Genomic DNA, 24237 nt, shown 5'->3' on the forward strand with positions numbered 1-24237 from the left:
ACTGACCCATCTCCTCATGAGCCCAGCAACCAGGATGCTAACTGACCACCAATCTTCTCATGAGCCCAGCCCATGGGGAGATAGTCACATGTGACTGCCTTGCTCAGTACTAACAGAACTAGTCGGACTGGAAATCAGAGGCCAAGGGACCTCATTTTTGCAAAGAAAGTGAATCACACACTGGTATTCTATCTTTTCCAGGATGTGTCCAATACTCCCTGCATGATGAGGCAGTCAGGGTATGTATTCATGACATTTCATCAAGGGTAAACATGAAGATTCAGATCAATTAGCGAAAATGCCTAAGGTTATACAACCAAGATCTAGAACAGCGAGACTCATATCCACCCTCTTCTTAAAAGGATAGTTGGGTTTGGGCAAAGTTTTTCAGCCCTGCCGCGACTAACATTTCAGTAATTATCTGTTGTGGGCACCGTCCTGTGTGTTACAGGGTACAGCACGGCTGGGCTCCACATCCTTGATGCTGGCAGCACAAGCCCTCCAACTGTGACAATCAAAAATGTGTCCAGATGTCACCAAATGTTCCCCGGGAGGCAAAGTGGCACTGGTTGAAAACCACAGGGTTAGGGTGTTTTGGACTAAGGTGACTAGAAATAACAATGGGAATGCCAAAAGATCGCTCTTCCTAGAGACCACTGTGGTTGCTATTCATGAGAACTGCTGCCCAGTGCACAGGAAAACATGTCTCAGTTAAGCTACAGAGTGGAGCTCTACCAGGGCACAAAGCAAGTGTCTTGTTTGATGGAAGTGATGGCTCTCCAGATTGTGAAGGGAAGGAAGAGCAGTCAGGGCAGGGGACGTATGTCAACCCCCACTCCCATCTTGAAATGTTATTTATTCAATTCCCATGGTTCAAAATTAACCATATATACAGGTATATACAGAAAAGTGTTCTCCAACTCAAGATTCCCACCACCCAGTTCTCCCTGGAGGCAGCCAATGTTACCAGTGCCCGTGTGTGTTCCCAGAGATATTTCATAAAGGAGCTTGTATTTAAATAAACCCTTCTTCTTAGATCAAAGTATCTCTGAATCATTACCTTACTTATGTTTAAAAAATCGTAAAAGTCATCTCTCCTTGTAATGTGGTAAGGGGCTGGCATTATTCCCTCTTACCCCATCAGCGTCTGCTTCTGCTGACAGGGAAACTGGCTGGGACACTAAAATTAAATGAACAACTGAGGCCAGAACACGACAAAATGGAAAAAAACTAGGGAAACTGGGTCAAGGACACCAGATCCTAGTCTGCCGTTCTGAGGGCTGCCATCAAGTGTGCCAGGCATGGTAGAAATCAAATAGAAGGACTGATTGTTGGGGTGCTGGTGCCAAAGGCAGGCAGCCTCTTCATCCAGACTGAAGCAGTCATCAAAACCAGAATCTGGGGCGCCTGGGTGGCTCAGTTGGTTAAGCGACTGCCTTCGGCTCAGGTCATGATCCTGGAGTCCCTGGATCGAGTCCCGCGTCGGGCTCCCTGCTCGGCGGGGAGTCTGCTTCTCCCTCTGACCCTCCTCCCTCTCATGTGCTCTCTGTCTCTCATTATCTCTCTCGCAAATAAATAAAATCTTAAAAAAAAAAAAAGTAGTAAGTCAAGTGGCGCCTGGGTGGCTCAGTTGGTTAAGCGACTGCCTTCGGCTCAGGTCATGATCCTGGAGTCCCGGGATCGAGTCCCGCATCGGGCTCCCTGCTCAGCGGGGAGTCTGCTTCTCCCTCTGGCCCTCCCCCGTCTCATGCTCTCTCTCTATCTCATTCTCTCTCTCATAAATAAATAAAATAAATAAATAAATAAAATCTTAAAAAAAAAAAACAAACCAGAATCTCCAGGGGGGTGAAGATGTGACTGTGGGCAGGCCCAGGATGGAAGGAGAAGTAGAAGACGGAGGGGCAAGAGGCCTGGAATGTCCACCTTGGGTGGAGCCTTGAGAGAGGAAGAAATGCAAATGGCAGCAGTAACAAATGCCCGGGTCAGTCCATGCCCAGCTGATGGGGAAACAATGACCAATTCCAATGAACAAGTCACCCAACTGGGACATCATATGGCCAGAGATTTTAATCATCTCCCTGACAGAGAAGTGCGAAGTGACCTGGGATAAGTCAGTGAATCACTTGGACATCTCTTCGTTTTGGAAGAGTGGGGGAGGGGTGGGCAATTTCTTCACGTATAAAACATAGAAACCTCAGATATCCAACATCAGTATTTTCCCTTAGCTTAGAACATTTTTTTTTTTTTAATTTATTTAATTGACAGACACAGCGAGAGAGGGAACACAAGCAGGGGGAGTGGGAGAGGGAGAAGCAGGCTTCCGGCTGAGCAGGGAGCCCAATGTGGGGCTCGATCCCAGGACCCCGGGATCATGACCTGAGCCGAAGGCAGTCGCTTAACCAACTGAGCCACCCAGGTGCCCCAGAACATTCTTAAAGTGAACTGATGTCCTGCCTTCTGTGTCCATTGAAGTTTCTCACCTCATTAAAAAAAAAAAAGTATTCCTCAAATTTCTGCAGTTCTATCAGTGTTAGCACATTTCTAGTAGTTAGCGCTGGAAACTTTCAGGTCAGCCTTCATTGTGATTTGTACTGTTATTTCTTCATGCCATTAATCTCCCAACCAATGTGGTACTTCACTGCCTGGAACTGCGCTGTCCAACATGGTGGCCATTGGCTTAACTACACTGAAATTTAACTAAAATTAAAAATTCACTCCTCAAACTGGACACAGATTCCAAAGCTCAACAGCCACATACAGCATGCTCCTCCTGTATTAGTCAGATGACAGGACATTTCCATCATTGCAGAAAGTTCTAAAGCACAGTGCTGGCCAAGAACATAAAATCCACACCCCTCAAACTAGCTCTCAAGGCTACCTGTCACTTAGAGCCAGCACATACCCCCCACATCGCTTGCACTTTCCCTAAACACTGACACTTGGCTTTGTCCAGGCAAGGCTCTCCTCTTCTCCAAAAAATCATGTTCAGTCCTGATTCTGTGCCTGTGCTCATCGGATTCCCCACCACTGAAACAAATCAATTCGCAGTCACCCAAGGAGTGGGATTTTGCACCGTGCCAGAAAACCATGAGGCATCTACAAAATTTGCATCCTAGCAAAATGCTCTTGCTAATGAAGGAGTTGGAGAAAAGGCCTTTTCCCCAGAAGACTGTAATAAGCTTTGGGCTCGTCAGCACTTGCTAGAGGATTACATGAAATGCCACTTGCTTTGGCACTTAATACCCATTTGAGTCATTATTTAATTTTTTCATGGGGGTCTTTTTTACCTTAAATAAACTGTATGGTCATAGAGGGCAGGGAGCAGGTCTGATGTGCATTTCTTTTGCATCTTCCTTTCTTCCTACCTCATGTCTTTCCTCAAACAGTGCGGAAGTTGCAGACTGGCCATCGTGTGAAGGTCAGGCATGATCAGTAATCTGTACCTTTACCCAGAGTGTAGTTCTGAAAAATTCTCAATCGGCTGCCAACGTTTAACAACTGGGAGATTTTGCATCGGAGCGCACGTTTTAGTTTCTTGAAAATCAGTGTGCCTGGGCGGGCACTCACACATGGCCCTACTGGATGGTACTGAGTGCCACTTGCCCTTTTAAAAAAGACATATTCTCCGGTTGACTACTTCCCCCAGGTTAGTTCCCTCCCCTGTCACTTGCTTGGCCACTGCAGGCTCTTGTGTTTACAAGTCTTTCGGAAGACACACGACTGATGAGCTGAGAATGGAAACACTACATTCCGTAAACACAGCCAGGCAGCCTTTAATGCCCGGCCTTCGTGGGCAATATGCTTGTTTGAATTCTTGTTTTCGACTATAAGCTGGAGACATGAGCCTCACCCACAGATTTTAGCTATTCTTCTTCAGCTTATCGAGAACTGGTTATGGATTAGGGAAACGGCTAATGGAAAGAACAAAAAGCAGCCAGCTTCAGGAATCATGCGCAGATAATCAAGACTCAGAGGATAGCGCTGTCCCATGAACACTGAGTGTTCCCTACAAACGTCGAAATCCCAGCACCCGTGATGCTGAGTGTGGCTGGCAGCTGTCCAATCAATCCGGGGCTCAATACAGGAAGCCCAAGCCTCCTTGTTAACTCTAACCCATAGCGATCTCTCCTCCTTTGAACTCTTTATTACAGACTACTGTGTTCTAAAGCTGTTTTCATGTCCTGCCCCTCCCACTTAACCGTAAGGTCCTTATAAACTCCTTTGATATCCTTCCCCTGTCCAGCACATAAGGTCTGGTGGTTCTTCACCTGGATTGCTTTCAGTCAGAGGCAAAAACCCAACGGGTCATCAAAGCTCCTTATTAAAAAGGTGCATACGTCATCGGGCCTTTAGGACTGGGAAAGAAATGTAACTTCCAAGTATTTGTAAAAGGGACAATACTTAATGAAATGCAAGGTGGCCCTGAGGGCACTCGGCTAGTCTATTAGTTACACCTTCCCGGTTGTCATTTGCGTATTGGCCCAGCACAAATCTTACGTCTTCATGAAGGTCATCGGTAAAAAATATTAAGCTACACAGGGTCAACTCAAGCACCATGCTGGTACAGCCAAGATGACAGGAAGCAAAACCTTCATTCGTTGGAAACGTTAGTCCAACCAGCTGCAAGCCTACCACTGATAATATTCAGTCCGTATTTCTCCACCTTGTCTGATCGCAACAATGTTCCTGGTGCCCTTAAATCAAGATTCATTAAGCTTGAGAATTCTCCTTATCTGTGACTAATTTAATGACTCTCTTGTAATAGAAAATGTAGTTAATTTGACATAAACTGTATCTTTATGAACCTCTGCAGGTTTGTAAAAGACATGTGTTGCCTCTCTAAACGTACATACACCATATGTTGACTAACCCGTCCTGAAATTATGCCAAGGAACAGAGCCACATCTGGTTTCCAGAATGTACCTTCTCCTCATTGCTGAAAAGAGGGATGATATTTATCTCCTGCTTTTTGCTACGTCTTCCACTGTCCCAATTTTTCCAAGCTCACACTCAGTGGTTTCTCTATCCTAGCTTCAAGTTTTTTCATTTGGGAAATGGTTCATCTGGGCCTAGAGACAAACACTTTCCAACAGCCAGTGAGACCTTTTTTTTTTTTAAATAGGTGGGTTTTTCTTATTTTCTTTTTTTTTTTTTTTTTAAGATTTTATTTATTTGACAGAGAGAGAGAAACAGTGAGAGAGAGAGCACAAGCAGGGGGAGTGGGAGAGGGAGAAGCAGGCTTCCTGCTGAGCAGGGAGCCCGATGAGGGGTTCGATCCCAGGACCCTGAGATCATAACCTGAGCTGAAGGCAGACACTTAATGACTGAGCCACCCAGGCGCCCCAGCTAATGAGACTCTTATCACTTCTGGTAACTCCACTACGAACACCTCCAGTGTGAAGATCTCTTTGCTTCATGGAGAAGACTTAAATTGAGTAGTTCAGCTGAGCTGTTAAATGTGTAAAAACAACACTTTCTCTGCGTAGCCCCTTCTTTCTCTGCATATCAACACCGTATTTATTGAGGACTAAAGACTCATGCACTGTACTGTCTTTTGGTGTTTTTCTCAGAGAAGCTAAATACGTCTTCCTCCACTGATTATCTTCCTCTTAAAAACAGAGATCATCCAAAAGCTCCCGATGCCACCACACACTAAAAAAATAAACCATAGGCATTTTTCTGTCAAGTTTCCTACACCTACTCTTATTTATTTGGATTGGCATTATTTGCAATCTAAATATCTGATTTTTAGTTCTTATAACCTTACCAATACTGTGGAGTCAAATACGCTATTAGAGGTCTTCATCACAGAATCATATTCATGTTACTGAATACGTGCTTTACTAATTTGTGGGCAAGACAAACTGAGCAAACTCCAAGATCTCATGGTCACACTCCTTGTGTTACTTCTGCATCACTAAAGAAGTCCTGTGGGTTGGAGGTCAGTCAAGAACCATAGCGCATCTGGATGGTGCCTGAGAAAACCACCCGAAACAGATCTGAAACAGTGACGGGCTGGCAACTTGATCATCTCTCTGCTGGTTCTCACGCTTGACTGAATTTACAAGGAGCCTTGGGTAAGAGAGATGGGATTTGGTTTTCTACCTGGGTCTACAAATAAGTAAGCGTGTATCGCTGACTGAATTTACTAGGAGCCTTGGGTAAAAGAGATGGGATTGGGATTTGGTTTTCTACCTGCGTCTACAAATAAGTAACCATGTACAGTCTGTGGCCAGACTGACAAATTTTATACCCTATCACCAGGCACATCTGAGCTCTTGAATCTTACCCCTACTCTGCCCCAACCACACCATCACTTTGGACGGCAACTCCCTGGTTATATTTCTACGTTTGGCTGAGCAGGAAAGTCAGAAGAAATGACTTATCAGGAAAAAGGGCAGAGTCTCCCATATCAAAATGGAGCAGGAAATATGATAATTCCATGACCCAAACGAACATGTGGTTGGATCAGACGGTTCGTGTACTTTATGACAACAAGCCTTGCTAGCTATCCATGAAGGAGTAAAAGGCAAATGGAAAAGTTAAGATAGAACAAACCTTCAATACACAAACGTCCTACTCCCAAGACAGAAGGAGGGCAAGGACTTTTAGAAGTAAAATGTACAGTCAATTTAGAAGCAGGAACAGTGGTGCCTGAGAAGATAAGACTCCCCAGTAATGTGTCTGAACATTAGCTTCCTTGCCAGGAGCGAAGTATTTATCAAAGTCAAAGAGTGGCAAGGTAAGATACCCTGGAACATCTGGAAGGGGATTTTTGTGAAATGGGCTGAAGACAGGGAATCTGAGAGGCTTAGAAAGGGATGGGGCAGAATTTCATGTTCCTTTTTTTTTTTTTTTTTTCAAAATACAAAGGTAAAAATTGTGTAAAATTTTGGTGGGAAGTGGCAAGTCAGTTAAAAGATTCACATACCGGGGGTCGGGATGCCTGGGTGGCTCAGTTGGTTAAGCGTCTGCCTTCAGCTCAGGTCATGATCTCGGGGTCCTGGGATGGAGACCCAGGTCAGGCTCCCTGCTCAGCGGGGAGTCTGCTTGTCCCTCTCTCTCTGCCCCTCCCCCTGCTCATGCTCTCTCTCTCTCAAATAAGTAAAATCTTAAAAAAAAAAAAAGATTCACATAGTAGACACAGAACACTGCGCACATATAAGGGCTTTCTTCTTAGGAATAAGAAGGGTCTTCAAATAATTGCCTTCTGTCAATGTTCTATAGCATGGTAACTGCGGTAGGTGGAAAGATGCTCCCCACCCACCCACCCCTGCAAAGAAGTCCATCTCTTAATCATTGCAACCCACGAATATGTTATATGTCGAGGAGTAGTTAAGGTTGCAAAAGAAATTAAGGTTGCCAACCAGCTGATTTTAAAATCGAGGGATTATTCTGGATTATCTAGGAGGGCTACAAGCCATCCCAAGCATTCTTGAAAGTGTCAAGAGTGATATAGCCTGAGAGAGATTCAGCTGGTCTTTGCTGGTTTGAAGTTGGAAGGGAATCATGAGACAGGGAAGGCAGTCTGGAGAAGCTAGAAAAGACAAGGAAACGGACTCTCTCCTAGAACCTCCAGGAAGGAATGCAGCCCTGGAGACACCCAGATCCCGGCGCAAGGAGACCCATGTCAGCCTTGTGACTATAGGATCATACATCCGTGTCGTCGGAACCACTGAACATGTAGTAATTTGTGAGAGCAACAAGAAGCTAAGGCACTAACTTACCCACAACTGCTTTATAGGGAGAAAAGGCCGAGGCGAGATTAACATTCCAAGCAATGAAAGTGTTCCTTTTTCTGAGCTGAAGAAAGAAAACAAAACAGTCACTCACCTTTTTATAAGTTTTTTCTTCACTCTGTTTTCCAGGTGCGGCATCTCCATTTTCAGCAGCAGACGACATCTGCAAGCGCAAAATGGACCGCTGTGAATTTATGACTCTGCTCTGAAACACCACAGACTAATGATATTGTTAACTGGAGAATCGAGTTTGGTTCATTACGTTTTTGTGGTTATTGCTGCTGTTTCCACGAAAGGAAGAGATTTCTCAGAATCTAAAAAAAAAAAAAAAAAAAAAAAAAAAATCTGTGTCCCTCAATCTCTCCGAAATAAATCTTTACCTCTAAATCATTTTGGTAGTACACTTTATTGGCCCCCGTGTGCTCTCCCAAAGGTGGGATCGAAGTCCCAGTGCAGATCATGGGTACAAGTTTCTTTCGATAACGTCTTAAAAAAAAAAACAAAACAACAAAACTTTCTTCTAATTAAAGATACTTCCTATAAAAGCATTTGGAAAGTACCAAAAAATATAAATCATAACAAGAAAAGTACTCAATTCTACTGCCCTCGGGTAACTCCACTCTTCACATTTGGGCATAGTTATTTTCCCCTTTTGTTCCATGTACTATTATACTAAAAATATTAGGACACCATCTCGACCCAGAAGTTTTCAGTGAACATTTTCCCACTTGATTATCAACATCTCATTGTAAGAATATTGATTTTTTTTCTACTTGCAAGAGACACTGTTGTATGAACACAACTGTGTGTTAATATGTCAGTTAATAATGTTAATGTTATTACTGAACACTACCCCTGAAACTAATGAGGTACACTATGTTGGTTAATTGAACTTAAATAAAAAAAATAACGCTAATATTAAAGGATGGGGAGGTGGTCCAAGAGATTTGCTTCTATGAATGATACAACAGTAATTATTTTGTGCTTCTATTTTTTTTTTTAAGATTTTATTTATTTATTTGAGAGAGAGAGAATGAGAGACAGAGAGCATGAGAGGAGGAGGGTCAGAGGGAGAAGCAGACTCCCTGCCAAGCAGGGAGCCTGATGCGGGACTCGATCCCGGGACTCCAGGATCATGACCTGAGCCGAAGGCAGTCGCTCAACCAACTGAGCCACCCAGGCGCCCCTGTGCTTCTATTTTTGTCCAATTTCAATGTTTTCTTAGATTCCTAGAATTACAAGGTCATTAAAAACATATGAGTAAATCTCTTTCCAAGAATATACCCACTCATACTATTATCAGTGGGTGGGAGCTTCTTTCATTACATGCTTAGCAGTATTATTTTAATACTCTTTGCTAATTTCATAGGTGAAAGAAAGCATCTCTTGATATTAATGTGCACTTCTGAAAATTATTAGTGATGGTTAACATGGTTGGCAGATCTTTTTTGAGCTCTCTGTGCTTCTTCTGAGTTTTCTGTTATTGTTTCCATTTATCTACGGGGCTCTTTGTGTTTTAGTTATTGATTTTTACCTACTATGGTTATTGTTACTCATGTTTTTCTTATTGATTTTTATGTATCCAGGTAATTAATCAGTCTGCAAGCACATTATTCATGTTTTCCATGCTGCTCTTCCATTTTATAATTAGGACATAGAGAAGTTCTACATTTTTCACACTCAACACTACTGATTACCTTTGTGATTTCTTCCAATGTTTTAGAGCAAATATTTTTTTTACACTGGGATGTATCAGATACTTAAACATGTCCCCTTCACTTCTTAATGCTAAGAGTTTTGCGTTTAACTATTAATTCACCTGAATTTTTAAAGCCAGTTACTTATATGGCAAATAAAGTTAAGTACATAATCAGGGAACCATGACACTTAAGGGTCTTATCTTTTTTTTTTTTTTAAGATTTATTTATTTTAGAGAGAGAGAGAAAGAGAGCGCAAGCATAGGGGGCGTAGGGAAAGGGAGAATCTCAAGCAGACTCTGTGCAGAGCCCCACATGGGGTGTGATCCCATTACCCCGAGATCGTTACCTGAGCGGAAACCTAGAGTTAGAGGCTCAACCTCTAACTTGTTGCATGAAATTCATTCAATACACCAAGGAGGGGTAACCTCAGACTTTCTTGTAAGCCGTTGAAGCACATGTTATTTTGTTTCATTTTTTTAAATAAAGAGAATTTTTAATTGAAGTGTAATTGACACAATGTTGTATTAGTTTCAGGCGTACAACATGGTGATCTGACCAGTCTATCTGTTACGCTCTGCTCACCGTAAGTGCAACTACCATCTGTCACCACATAACACTGTCCAGTACCACTGACCATATTCCCTATGCTGTGCCTTTTATACCGGGACTTCTTCCGTAACTGGAAGCTGGTGTCTCACTCTCCCCCCTACCCGTTTTACCCATCCCCCAACCCTTCCCCTCTGGCAACCAGCCGTTTGTTCTCGGTATTCATGGGTCGGCTTCTGCTTTTGTTTGTTTGTTCATCTGTTCTTTATTTTTATTTTTTATTTTTATTTTTATTTTTTTTCAAGATTTTATTTATTTGAGAGAGAGAGAGCACATGAGAGGGGGTAGGGTCAGAGGGAGAAGCAGGCTCCCTGCCGAGCAGGGAGCCCGATGCGGGACTCGATCCCGAGACTCCAGGATCATGACCTGAGCCGAAGGCAGTCGCTTAACCAACTGAGCCACCCAGGCGCCCTATTTTTATTTTTTAAATATTTTACTTATTTGACAGAGAGAGACACAGTGAGAGAGGGAACACAAGCAGGGGGAGTGGGAGAGGGAGGAGCAGGCTTCCCGCTGATCAGGGAGCCCGATGTGGGGCTCGATCCCAGGACCCTGGGATCGTGACCTGAGCCGAAGGCAGATGCTTAACGACTGAGCCACCCAGGCGCCCCTGTTCATCTGTTTTTTAGATTCCCCATATAGGTGAAATCATCGGGTGTTTGTCTTTCTCTGTCTGACTTACTTCACTTTGCATAATGCCCTCTAGGTCCATCCATGCTGTCACATGCTCATCCTTTCTTAGGCTGGGTAATTGTTCAGTGTGTGTGTGTGTGTGTGTGTGTGTGTGTGTGTGTGTACATCACATCCCCTTTATCCATTCATCTACTGATGAACACTGGGGTTGGTGAAGCACCTTTTAAATCTTGGGCTTTTAATAAATATAGTGTGTGTTAAACCTAAGAATTTGCTAGCCGTTTTGGGGTGCCTGGATGTCTCAGTTGGTTAAGCATCTGACTCTTGATTTTGTCTCAGGTCATGATTTCAGGGTTGTGAGATCAAGCGTGGTGTTGGGCTTGGAGCTGGGCGTGGAGTCTGCTTAAGATTCTCTCTCTCCCTCTTCCTCTACCCCTCCCCCACTGTGCTCTATTTCTAAAAAAAAAGGGGGGGGGGAAGCCTGGGTGGCTCAGTCGGTTAAGTGTCTGCCTTCAGCTCAGGTCATGATCCCAGGGTCCTGGGATCGAGTCCCACATTGGGCTCCCTGCTCAGCGGGGAGCCTGCTTCTCCCTCTCCCACTCCCCCTGCTTGTGTTCCTGCTCTCGCTGTGTCTCTCTGTCAATTAAATAAATAAAATCTTAAAAAAAAAATAAAGACTTTGCCAGCCGTTTCTCTGTACTGGAACTGAATGATTGCCATGAGCTTGACAGGACTAAAATCCATCGAAGAAAATTAAAGACTGGATCATGGCAACCTCACCAGACCTATTACTCCCTGCCCATCCAAGCATTCTCTTAGATAAATTAACATTCCCATTTGCGTCCATATAACTAACTGGATTATAATCTGTCTATTTCACATGCTACAGTTTCCCACACTGTATCTGCTTAATACGTTTTAAAAATAACTGATTTTCTAGTTTCTTCATAATATTTTGGTGAGGTGTGAATACTCTATTAGTGGAGTTATAAAATCTGAAAGGTCTAATGATAACAGGCTCAGTGTAAAAACACCAAACCAAAGCCCTGATCGTGCCCCCTGCAAAAGCTCCAATTACATCATTACTTTAAGAATATATAGGTATTTGGGGCACCTGGGTGGCTCAGTCGGTTAAGTATTTGACTCTTCATTTTGGCTCAGGTCATAATCTTGGGGTCCCGGGATTGAGCCCTATGTCAGGTTCTGCGCTTGGCATGGAGTCAACTTGAGAAGTCTCTCCCTCTCCCTCTGCCCCTCTCCCTGCTCTCTCTCTTTCTCTCTCTCTCTCAAATAATCTTAAAAAAAGAATATATAGGTATTTATCTGATAATCGATCCTTGAAAAGGCAAAGATTTTGATAACCCGAAAAGTTATAGAGAGAAAATGTAATTGATTTGACTATGTCTCAATGTCAATGTCAACTTCTCAATGTCAAAATAGATCATGAACAAATTAAAAGGCAAATGACAAGGTGGAAATATGGGCAATGAATGTGACAGAAGTTAATAATTCTAAAGCGTGAAAGCTTATCTAAATTGTGCAGAGCCTGTCACATATTCAAGGGCATCACTCCTACAGGTCTCCCCTTTCTCGTATCAGCTTCAGTCTTTCACTCTATTTCCTTCCCATCAGGGTTCCACCATTTCTTCCACCTTAAAAACTAAAAGCCTTTTCTTGATTCCAACGTCCCCTCAGTTCCTTATTCCTCCTTGCAGCAAAACTCCTTGAAAAAGATGTTGCTCCTCTCGAGCCCTGATTCCTCTTCAGACATTCTCTCTTTAATGCACTTTAATCGGGGGTTTGCTCTCACTGCTACCCTGAGAACCTCCTCCTCAAAATCACCAATGACCTCCGTGTTGCCAAATCCAATGGCTAACTCTAAACCCCCATTTTGCCTGACCTATCAGATTATCAACAGAGATGATCACTCCTTCTTCCTTGACTGATTTTCTTCACTTGGCTTCTAGAGCATCATACTCTCTTGTTTCTTACCCACACCCTCCCTATACCTCCTGGGTCACTTTCTCAGTCTCTTAAGATGGTTCCTGTTAATGTTAAGAGTGTGTAAGACGGACTTCTTGGTTCTCGTCTCTAACCATCCTCTCTTTGGAATCTTGAAATGCCATCTAGATCTCTCTTCTGAGCTCCAGACTTGCACATCCAATGGTCTTCTTGGTATCTCCACTTGGATATCTAATAGACACCTCAAATTTTGCAAACCTAAAACCCTATTTCTGACATTCCCTCTCAAACTTCTTTCACTTGGACCTTCCCCATCTCACTTAATGGCATCTCCACCCTCTTGCTTCTCAGGCCCCAAATCTTGGAGTCCTCCTTCTCTCACACCATGGTCAATATGTCAGTACAGCCTTCGGAAGATGTCCAGAATCCAGTCACTTGTCACCTCCTGCTGTGTGTTTCTGGGCAGAGCTACCATCTTCTTATGAGTGTGTTATCCGTCGTGGCCTCTCAACGGGACTTGCTGATGCCACCCTTGCTCTCCAACAGTCTACTCTCAGCCCGAGTGATCTGTCATTAAACCTAATCAGATCATGTCACTTGGCCCTTAAGACCCTACAGTGGTTTCCCTTTTCACCCAAAGTAAAAGCCAAAGTCTTACAATGGTTGACGTGGCCCTGTATGATTTCCCCATACTCTTCCCATTCCTCCTCTGACCTCAGCACCTCTGAGCTCCCTGCCCCCCTGCTTCAGATACTCTGCTGTTTCTCAAACACTCCAGAATGCAGCTACATTAAGGCATTTTGCTTGAGCTATTCCCACTGCCTGAACAATCCTTCCCAGACACCTGCTTATCTCCTTCAGGTCTTTGTTCAAATGTCAACTTCTATCTGATGCTTAGCTTGACGATCCTATTTTAAACTACAACCTATTTGGCACCTCCCTGCCCCCACTTCCTCTTAACTCTGCTTAATCTTCCTTCCTTCCCTCCTCCCTCCCTCCTTCCCTTCCTTCCTTTTTTGCCCATAGCACTCATCAGTATCTAACACACTACAGAGTTTCCTTATTTATTACAGTGGGTTTGTGTTTGTTTCAGTCTGTCTCCTCCTGAAGAATTTAAACTCCACAGAGGCAGGGATTTTAGTCTGTTTTGTTCACTGATATACCTCAAACACTTAAACTACACCTGGCACATAGTAAGTGCTGAGTAAATATTTGTAGAATGAATGGATAAATAAATTGATAAAGAAAGGTAGTAACACCCCATTAGATCAATGCAGGCAGCGTCTGATTCTAGCTACTTGGGTGTTTTGTGCTTGGGAAGAAAGCTGACTCCCTGAAGGAGGGGGATAAAGACATAACTTAGGGGTCCAACCCCATCAATCGCACCGTATGCTGGATTCTTTGGAAGATGCCAAAGGCGCGGGAACTGTAGACAGCTGGCATGGAATAAATGGCCATGTCATTAACTCCTTATAACTTCCTTCATCAGTGAAAAAGACTTAGACTATACATGTTTCAATAGAAATCATCTCCATGTAGCATTTAAACCTTTTTTTTTTTAAATGTAAAATACTACGGAATATGCCACGTTTTCCTTTTCCTGACATAACCAGCTCTCAAAACTCTCTGCAAACTACTTTGGAATGAAAGTTTCACAATACATGAGGAAGGCTCCTTGATTTTTTTAATCAAATGTATAACCGTTCATTATTTTTCAGTCGTTTTAAAATTTAAAAGTAATTTTATTTAAATTAAAAAAATATCTGTTTTCTTCCATGGCCAATAAGGTTTATCTGAGGTGCGATTATTGCTAATTGAAAACTTTTCCCTAAGTAAAACAGATATTATATTTGAAAGAAAAAGAAGAAAATAAAACTATCACCTTTAATCCAACTACCCCCAAATAGTAATTGTTAATATTTGGCTATTCTACCATTTGATCTTTTTCAAATGTGTGCTTTGTTTACTTTAACAAAACTGGGATCATACATTATATACAAACTTATATTTGCCCTTTCCACTTTGTCATAAACATTTTTCTGCATCACTAAATATTAATTAGAAAAAATGTCTAACATCTAAATAATTCTATCATAAAAATGCATCATGGTTCGGAATTTATTAGTGGACACTCAGGATGCTTCCTATTTTTCTGTTACAAATAAAACTGTACTCTCTGTTCTTATGTTTCCAAAGGCAAGTCTAAAACAGTTGCCAGAGATTCTTATAATGTCTACTGGGTAAAATATACCTACTTTAAATCTCTACCAGCCGCCAGTGTTTTCACTTAAAATCACAAAAAAACACTTGGCCAATTCTGGGCAAAAATATCATTTTATTTTGCATTTGTATGATTCATGGTAAGGACAGACATCTTTGTCACATTTCTTTGGTTCTTTGTATCTCTTTGGTGAATTATCTGTATGAAGCTCTAGCCCATATCTCTACTAGGGTACGTTTGTGTCTCCAACTTTGTATGTGTTAATGACAGTAAGAGTTGGATTTTCTTTAACCAACTGTGGACTAACAAATGCCGTGTCAGTCATTTTACCTCTAAGACTTGGAAGCTTTGAAATCCAAAAAATTTCAAGAGCAACTTTGAAGGGTGTTTGGAGAAACCACCTTAGTGAGGGGTTGGCTAGCTGGCATGAATGCAGGACATAGGATGAGATGGTCTCTCTCTCTCTCTTTTTTTTTTTTTTTTACTTTGTAGGACACCCCTGAACGGACAGTAGGGAAGAGGAGGAGAGAAATTCATAAACTTCTATTCTTTAAAAAACAATTCCCTTTAAGCAGCACAAAATAGACAATAATGATAAAGGGATGCCGTGAAATGTTGCCAGACTTCAAAGGTGTTTCTTAGGGTGATGTTTCACCAGGGTCATGTGGACCTATCACCAGGATGTCTGTGCAGGGGAGGCAAATGAGATGCTGGGGAATGTTCTAGTGAACTGCAAATGGCCATTTGAAATGGACATAGTGGTAATTACTATTTGTTCTTAGACTTGCTATGTTCCTGTACCAGTTAAGGTACATCATTTAGAACTACTGAAGCTAAGTATGTTTTAGAAAGATTATATATAATTATACATTTATTTATGCGTATGCAAGGAAGGAGGAAAGAAATTCACAGAACTACTGGTGATTATCTGCAGATGATGGGGTTATGAATGCTTTGGGTTTTCATTTTTATATTTTGCTCTATTCTCCAAGGATTCTGCAATGAACACTCTACATTTGATAATAAGGAAAACCCTAATGCTATTCAAAAACTGAACCGCATGCAGTAATCAATAGCAGAAACCACATCTCCCGGGTTCTGTTCTGCCCCCTGAGGCAGGCTGACATTCACAGAATTTCCTATGTTTCTATTTGCTTGTCATTTGTTTTAAATTTGATAATGTCAAAGTTAAAGGTCATGAACTAGAATAGGATTTAGAATATTTGTAAAATATAAAATAAAAGAGGTAGAGCACAACAGTCAGTCAGTTGGAATTAACTAAAAACATAGACTGTATTTCCTTACCTTTGTAAATGAAATGGCAAGTCATCTGTAGTCAGTCATGATGGGTGACCTATTCATTGTTGAAACTGTTTTCCTTCCCAAGTTCCTGTTAAAATAGAAATCACTGGTTATTATTTATTCACATCTCTACCTCAGCTCCCAAAAAAGATCAGAGCTGCCTATAGGGATAATACAATGCAGTCAGTTTAAACCAAAATAAAGGAAGGACCTAATGTTAAAAATGGAACTAGAAGCGTGTAATTTCAGGTTGGTTGCCTTACCAAGTAAGACAGTAAATCCATAACCCATAAAGGAACAATGAGCAGATTTGACCCTATAAAAATTTAAAATGTCTACATGACAAGATACCATAAACAAAGCCAAAAAAACGAACAATGGTTTGCAGCTCATATGACAGGATTAGTATCTAATATACTGGGAGATGATACAAATTGATTATAAAAGAAACAAGACAAACCACACACTATAAAAATAAGCAGAGGATATGAACTGGAAATATATATCACCAATAAGCCTGTGAAAAGGATAAGCCCCATTAGTGGTAAGGGAACAGGAATTAAAATGACTGAGATGCTATTATCTGCCCATCAGGTTGGCAAACATCTCAAAGATGGTAGACATCCAGTGCTGATCTGTATGTCAATAAACAGGTAGGCTTCCTGCACCATTGGATCGATGCTTCAACCTTTTTATAGAAAGGAATGTAGCAATGGTCCTTCAAATAGTTAATGTCCTTACCAAGTTTGGCCCAACTTCTAAGATTCTTTCCCAGAGAAATACAAGTACCAGAACTCTAAAGATGTTTGGATGAGGGTGTTTATTCCTGCTTGGGTTATGATAGTATGATCATAGTTCTATCATATTCTCCTGTGTTTCTTTTTGGGTTTTGCCTTAAAATTTCCATAACAATGATGGCCAGTGTATAATGTATGTATAACAGTGTCCTTGTGAAATGTGCCCTTTGTTTTTAGAAGCACCTTTTCTTTTCTTACTGAGTAATTTTACTTTTGGGTTCCACTGTGGTTGATGTACACCACTTCTGTTTTCCTTTTATTTGCATATACTTGGCATAAGCGAATAATGCTTCTCCTTGTCCATTTCTTTAACTCTTTTAGTTGTCATCTTGTTTTATCTGTGTTCCTTACAAATAACTTAAAACCGGGCTTTTGTTTTGTTTTTGCCAATTTAAAAGTCTGTCATTCGAAAGTGGATTTAAACAAATTCACATCTATTGTGTTATGATTAGATTTTATTTATTTGAGAGAGAGAGAGAGAGGGGGAGAGGGAGAGCACATGAGCAAGGAGAGGGGCAGAGGGAGAGGGAGAAGCAGTTTCCCCGCTGAGCAGGGAGCCCTATGTGGGGCTCGATCCCAGGACCCTGTGATCATGACCTGAGCTGAAGGCAGACACTTCACCGACTGAGCCACCCAGGCGCCCCTATTGACGTGTGATTATATTTGGTTTGCTTCCATCATATTTGTTTACTAGTAACTACAATTTATTGTTACATTTACTTTTACCCATTTCTTCTTTGCTGGATTAACCAAATCATAATTCCATTTTTTCCTCCCAGCAACAAAAACATTTTATTCCATGTATATCTGCTTAGTTATCATTCTATTTTTATTTATTTTATTTTTTTTTTAAGATTTTATTTATTTATTTGAGAGAGAGAATGAGATGAGAGAGCATGAGACGGGGGAGGGTCAGAGGGAGAAGGAGACTCCCTGCTGAGCAGGGAGCCCGATGTGGGACTCGATCCCGGGACTCCAGGACCATGACCTGAGCCGAAGGCAGTCGCTTAACCAACTGAGCCACCCAGGCGCCCTATCATTCTGTTTTTAAATCATTAAGAAAATCTATGCTTTCCTATCAGCTCCATCAGGGTCTGCCTCTGCAGAGAGCCACCTCACCCGGGTGATGGCCTCCCTGGGGTTGCCCACATCCCGTGACTGAATGATGAGGCAGCTGCCCACCAAGTTGGGCCGGCTTCACGGGTCCTGCACGGGAGCCTGGCTTCTCCCTCTGCTTGCCCAGCTGTGCTCCCTCCCTCCTCGTTGCAAAGGTTCTCTTCATCTCCACAGATGTGCCTCAACATGGCAGAAATGTATTCTCTCACGGTTCTGGAACCTGGAAGCCCTAAGTGAAGGTGTCAGCAGGGCCAAGCTCCCCCTGAGGCTCTGGGTAAAATCCTTCCCTGCCTCTTCCTGCTTCTGGCCATTGAGCCTCGTCGTTCCTTGGCTTGCGGCTGCATGGGTCCTGTCGTCAGGGTTCTCCCCGTGTGTGTGTCTTCACACAGCGTTTTCCTCTTCTTATCAGGACACCAGTCACATTGCATGAGGGCCCAACCTCATGACCTCATGTTAACTTGGTGACCAATTGGCAAAGGCTCCATTTCTAAATAAGGTCACACTTGCAGGTACCAGGGGTTAGGACTTCAACATATTTTTGTGCAGGACACAATTCAACTCCTAACACAGGTGTGGACCTCTATGAAGTATCTTGCACCCAAAACTCTGTTTCGTTGCCTGTTTCCAGAGAAACCAACCCATGACATCTCTTCTCTCTTCCTCATCCACAGGAGGTATTTTAGAATTTTTGTACTTTCTCACTGTTTCACTTTGAACTACTAAATACCTCCTCTTAATCCACATGGCTCTTCTGTTTGAAGAAATCCTCAGTGAAAAGTTTATAGTTCGTAGTCACATCCTCATCATTTCTTTAGACTTGATCATTACAAGGTTCCTTGCTCATCATTGTTTCTTTGACTCTTCATCTTCCCCTACCATGACACTTTTTTCTGACTCAATTTCATTTGGTTGGAACACATTTCCTCAGCAATGGCTCATCGATGGCCCACTTCAGTCACTCCATATCCAAAAATGTCTTTGTTTTGGCCTCATATAGGACTAGATTTCTTGGCTTCTTAGCTCATGTATATCTTTATTTATCACACATAAATAAATATATCTTTATTTATAACACAATGATTTATCAGTATATCAGTATATAATTATCAGGATTCTTAGCTCAGTCCTTTTCCTTCAACTTTCTATAAATACAGCATTGCTGTGTTCTTGCTTTCAGCTTACAGGTGAGTAGTTTCATGCTAGTCTGATGCCCCTGCCCTTGGTAACTTACTGGTTTTCTCTGTCTAGAAACCTATGAGAGTTTTCTCTCTCTCTCTTGTTAATGGAAGTAGAATTAACACACAGTGTTTGTTATAATAGTTTCAGGTTTTCAATATAATGACTCAGCATTTCATATTTCTCAGTGCTCACCAAGGTAAGTATACTTTTAACCCCCTTTATCTATTTCCCCCATCCTCCTACCCACCTCCCTTCTGGTAACCACCAGTTTGTTCTCTGTATTTGTCTATTTTTTTGTCTGTCTTTTTGTTTGTTCATTTGTTTTGTGTCTTAAATTCCACATATGAATAGAATCACATGGCATTTGTCTCTCTCTGTCTGATGTATTTCACTTAGTATTATACCCTCTAGGTCCATCCGTGTTGTTGCAGATGGCAGGATCTCATCAATTTTTATGGCTGAGTAATAATCCACTGTAAAAATACACCACCTCTTCTTGATTCACTAGTTTATCAGTGGATACCTGGGTTGATCCCATATCTTGGCTATTATAAATAATGCTGCAATAGACAAAGGGGTGCATATATATTTTCAAATTATTGTTGTTTTCTTTGGGTAAATATCCAATAGGGGGATTATTGAATCATATGGTAATTCTATTTTTAATTTTTTGAGGAAACTCCATACTCTTTTCCACAGTGGCTGCACCAGCTTGCATTCCCACCAAAGTGCACGAGGGTTCCTTTTTCTCCACATCTTTGTCAACATTTGTTATTTCTTGTGTTTTGGATTCTAGCCATTCAGACAGGTGTGGGCTGATATTTCATTGTGGTTTTGATTTGCATTTTCCTGATGAAGAGTGTTGAACATCTTTTCGTGTGTCTGTTGGCCATCTGTATGTCTTCTTTGGAGAAATGTCTATTCAGGTGCTCTGCCATTTTTAAATTGGATTATTTGGGTTTTATGTGTGTTAAGCTGTGTAAGTGCTTTATATATTTTGGATATTAACCTTTTACTGGACATATCATTTGCAAATATCTTCTCCCATTCAGCAGGTTGCCTTTTTGTTTTGCTGATGGTTTCCCTTGCTGTGCAAAAGCTTTTTACTTTGGTGTAGTCCCAACGGTTTAGTTTTTCTTTTGTTTCCCAAGAGACATATCTAGAAAAATGTTTCTCTGGGAGACATCCAAGAAATTACTACCTGTATTTTCTTCTAGGAGTTTTATGGTTTCGGGTCTCCCATTTAGGTCTTTAGCCAATTTTGAGGGGTTTTTTGTGTGTGTATGCTGTAAGGAAGTGGTCCAATTTCATTCTTGTGCATGTAGCTGTCCAGTTTTCCCAGCACCGTTTGTTGAAGAAACTGTCTTATCCCCATTGCATGTTCTTGTCTCCTTTGGTGTAGATCAATTGACCATATAAGTGAAGGTTTATTTCTAGGCTCTCTACTCTGTTCCATTGATCTATGTGTCTATTTTTGTGCCAATACCATACTGTTTGGATTACTACAGCTTTGTAGATCTTGAAATCTGGGATTGTGATACCTCCAGCTATGTTCTTCTTTCTGAAGAATGCTTTGGCTATTCGGGGTCTTTTGCAGTTCCATCTAAATTTTAGGATCTGCTCTAGTTTTGTGAAAAACGTTGTTGGTATTTTGATAGGGACTGCATTAAATCTGTAGATGGCTTGGGTAGTATGGACATTTTAACAATATTGATTCCTCCAAGCCACGAGCATGGAATAGGTTTCCATTTGTTTGTGTCATCTTCAATTTCTTTCATCAGTGTTTTATAGTTTTTGGAATACAGGAATTTTTCTCTTTACCTCTTTGGTTAAGTTTATGCCTAAGTATTTTATTATTTTTGGTTAAGTTTATGCCTAAGTATTTTATTATTTTTGGTGCAACTGTACATGGAACTGTGTCTTAATTTGAGAGTTTCCTCTTTTAACACAGAGTGCAAAAATTCCATAAGGATAGATGTGTCTTTTTTCACTAATCCTGCCAAGTAAAGGGAAACGGACAAGAAGCTATTACATTGAGATCCAATGACTTGACTTAAACCATGAATAATATCTAGGCTATCTAAATGAGGAATGAAAGGACTGCATAACCTTCAGGCAATCCTCCATGAAAATTATTTCTCATAACCAACCTTTTGACAAGAATTGGACAGTGGAGCACTCAAAATTAGTCTCTGGCAAGACCCTGGAATGCAGAAATTCTAGTGGCCAAGTAAGGGCATAATCATAAGACTCAGGTCTCCTTAGGAAATGTGTTAACATGTAATCTGATACAGTTAGAACTTATTAAAGTATTTCTGACATGCAACAGAGCCAGCTGACAGTGTCCTATGGTTAGAATGTTGAGACACTGGCTTAGATAACCACGATATACACCAAGCAATGAGATTTTTTTTTTTTTACTATTTAATTGTTTACCTATCCTTTCTGATATGAAGTATCTGGATTCTGTTAGCTTCAGGAATAAGTAACTTACACACTTTCACAGCCTTCTGCATTTCTGTGCTTTCACTTCATTTGAGGGAAGGAGAGATACTCTCATTCCTTGAGCAACAACTAAGTGTGAGAAGCTGTTACATACATGATCTCATTTAAGGCTGCAAATAATTCCTTAGCATCCTCCAATTTTGACACAATGTAGCTGACTATCCTGTAACACCCATGGGAGGTAGACACTTTTTTATTTCGCCAAGGCAGGCTCTCCTGCTGTGAATCCAATCTGTAGAAGAGAAGCCCTTAGTGGGGGGCGGCATGACCACAGAGACTCCCTCCCCAAGCACCTCCACCTCAGCCTGGCTCTGTTGTTCCCTATACCAGGGCTGGGCATCACATCCACCGGGGAGATTTTTGAAAATCCAGATTCTTGGTCCACACAGCACAACAACTAAATCGCTACCTCCGTGTGGTGGGTCTGGGGAATTTTCAGCCTGCTTCAGAGGCTTGGGATGATCTAAGCCAGTCTGACTAGTAAAGGCAATAAAGACATTTTACTACTTCAAAAGAGTTGTCAGGATCCAGGGTGGAAAAATGGAAACCCTTCTGGGTATGTTAAAGAGAGGGAACTTGGGCGTGCCTGGGTGGTGTAGTCGGTTAAGCATCCAACTCTTGGTTTTGGCTCAGGTCATGATCTCATGGTTGGGGGATCGAGCCCTGTGTTGGGCTCTGCACTCAGTGCGGAGTCTGCTTGAGGTTCTCTGTCTCCCTCTGCCCCTCCCATTAGTGCTTTCTCTCTCTCTCTCTCTGAAATAAACTTAAAAAAAGAGAGGAACTTAATACATGGACTTAGTTATAAATGTGATAGGTGAGCTGAAAAGCTGAGCAAAAATGGCAAAGAAATGCAGAGACTCATATCAGCAGGAAGTGCTTTAAAGACTAGAGGCACAACAGAAAGGGGTGTTAACAAAAACTTCAAAAGCTGGAGGTTATCTGTTGGGACCAGACCACCGTGGTGAAGGTTGACTGGTAGAAGCTGGAACCATAGAAGGAGAAGTATGTTTGGAGGTATGTGGAAGACAGCATCACTGATGGAAACACACAATGCTCCCCCCCACCCACCCAAGGCAGAGAGAGGGGAAAAACACCCTGGATTCTCCCTTACCCCCTGTACCTGCCAATCCCTGTCTATGGCTTCCATGATGAGCCCACTAAAAACCATCTGACACGAGGAGTCTGGAAATGCGTCCCATAGGGGATGACTGCCCAGTGATACAGAACAGAACAAGAGTGAGGTATGGCTCTGAGGACAAACAGGCCAATGACAGGCCACAGAATGACATATACAACTGTAATGAAAGTGGGAAAGCAGACAGGAGCTAATGATATGCATAAGAAACTTGATTCTCAAAGGAAATGTGGATTTGGAGGTAGGCCAGGAGCTGGTACAACCATTTCTATTTTTATGACTCTGGGGATCTGCAAAGAGCTTAAGTAGATGACTACAAAGTAGCCAGGCTCCTCTGTGGCTTCTTCATCAAGTGTAAGGGGTGAGGCTGTGACTTTAGACAAGTCAAGTCAAGAGGTGGCAGGGCAGAGATGTGATCCAGAGCTGTCTGACTTCAAATCTGTTCTCTCCACAACACCCCGCGCTCTCTCCTAGCTATCAGACAATTAGAAGATTGTCTAATAAATAGCGCACTTCATTTTTCCGATTGAAAATGCAATCAAAAGCTTAGCCAACAATATTTATTCACATAATTGTTTTCTGTAAAACTTGTTCTACATCAGTGAGTTTCAACCTAGAAGGCATTTCTGAATTTACAAGGTGGTAGGGGAGCTTTCGAAAACTCAACAGTTACTCCAAGTTTTAGATCTGTGACACCTGGGGGCCATATTGGAGTTAGCAGTGACCCTTTGAACCTCTGATTCTCTAGCTACGGCCGCAGAAGTAGCTTATTTTTTATTTGCCACAGATGGAGTCTGCTCCCCACCCAAGGCCAAATGAGGGGGGCAAAACAATGAATTACCTAATTACCTTACTAAACAGGCCAACCTGTAGACAGATGCAAGAGGTAAGGGGCACTACCCGCAAGTCCTTACTGGTCTTCTCATAAAAACAGACACTTCATTAAATGCTGATGGAGCAAAGCTACAAGGACGAATGGGCGGAACATTGAACAGGCCTCTGAAGAGGGTGGAGGTTTAGTCCCATGTCTGCCGTTCACTCTCTGGGACCTTGGGCTCCCATCTACTTCCCTTTCCTCGTGAATTCTGCTGACCCCATGAGGCACTGCCTCTCAGTTGGTGCCACTGCGGTTTCCTGATAGAGCCCCATCTCAGATCCTCCTTGGAATGAGAAGGAGACTCATTAATCATTTGCTCATTATGAGTGCAACGTGCCCTATGGGAATCGATCTTCCATAAGATAGCCATATTCAAATGCTTTCTTGCCATTCAGGCTACGTATGGTAACACGGCCTAGAACATTTCCCTAGAGGGAAAGCAATTAAAAAATATTTGGGGGGGGG

At 42.0% G+C, this 24237-nt stretch overlaps 1 protein-coding gene across 7 annotated transcripts in view; it reads right to left on the bottom strand.

The window, feature by feature from the left end:
* Positions 1-24237, bottom strand: part of PIP5K1B (phosphatidylinositol-4-phosphate 5-kinase type 1 beta) — a 305430-nt gene that overhangs the window by 174276 nt on the left and 106917 nt on the right. For 6 of the 7 annotated variants that reach the window (XM_035029097.1, XM_035029096.1, XM_035029094.1 and 3 more), the window contains exons 2-3: positions 16167-16251; positions 7834-7902 (exon numbers count right to left, since the gene is read on the bottom strand). In XM_035029097.1, coding sequence (XP_034884988.1) covers positions 7834-7902 — 69 coding nt within the window. In that variant the 5' untranslated portion in view covers positions 16167-16251. Of the gene's footprint in view, positions 1-7833; positions 7903-16166; positions 16321-24237 lie in introns of those variants that run through there. The other variant, XM_035029092.1, reaches the window with a different exon arrangement.

This window comes from Mirounga leonina, unplaced genomic scaffold (genome assembly GCF_011800145.1).
Source record: "Mirounga leonina isolate KUSES-001 unplaced genomic scaffold, KU_Mleo_1.0 Mir_224, whole genome shotgun sequence".
NCBI classification, from domain to species: Eukaryota; Metazoa; Chordata; class Mammalia; order Carnivora; family Phocidae; genus Mirounga; species Mirounga leonina.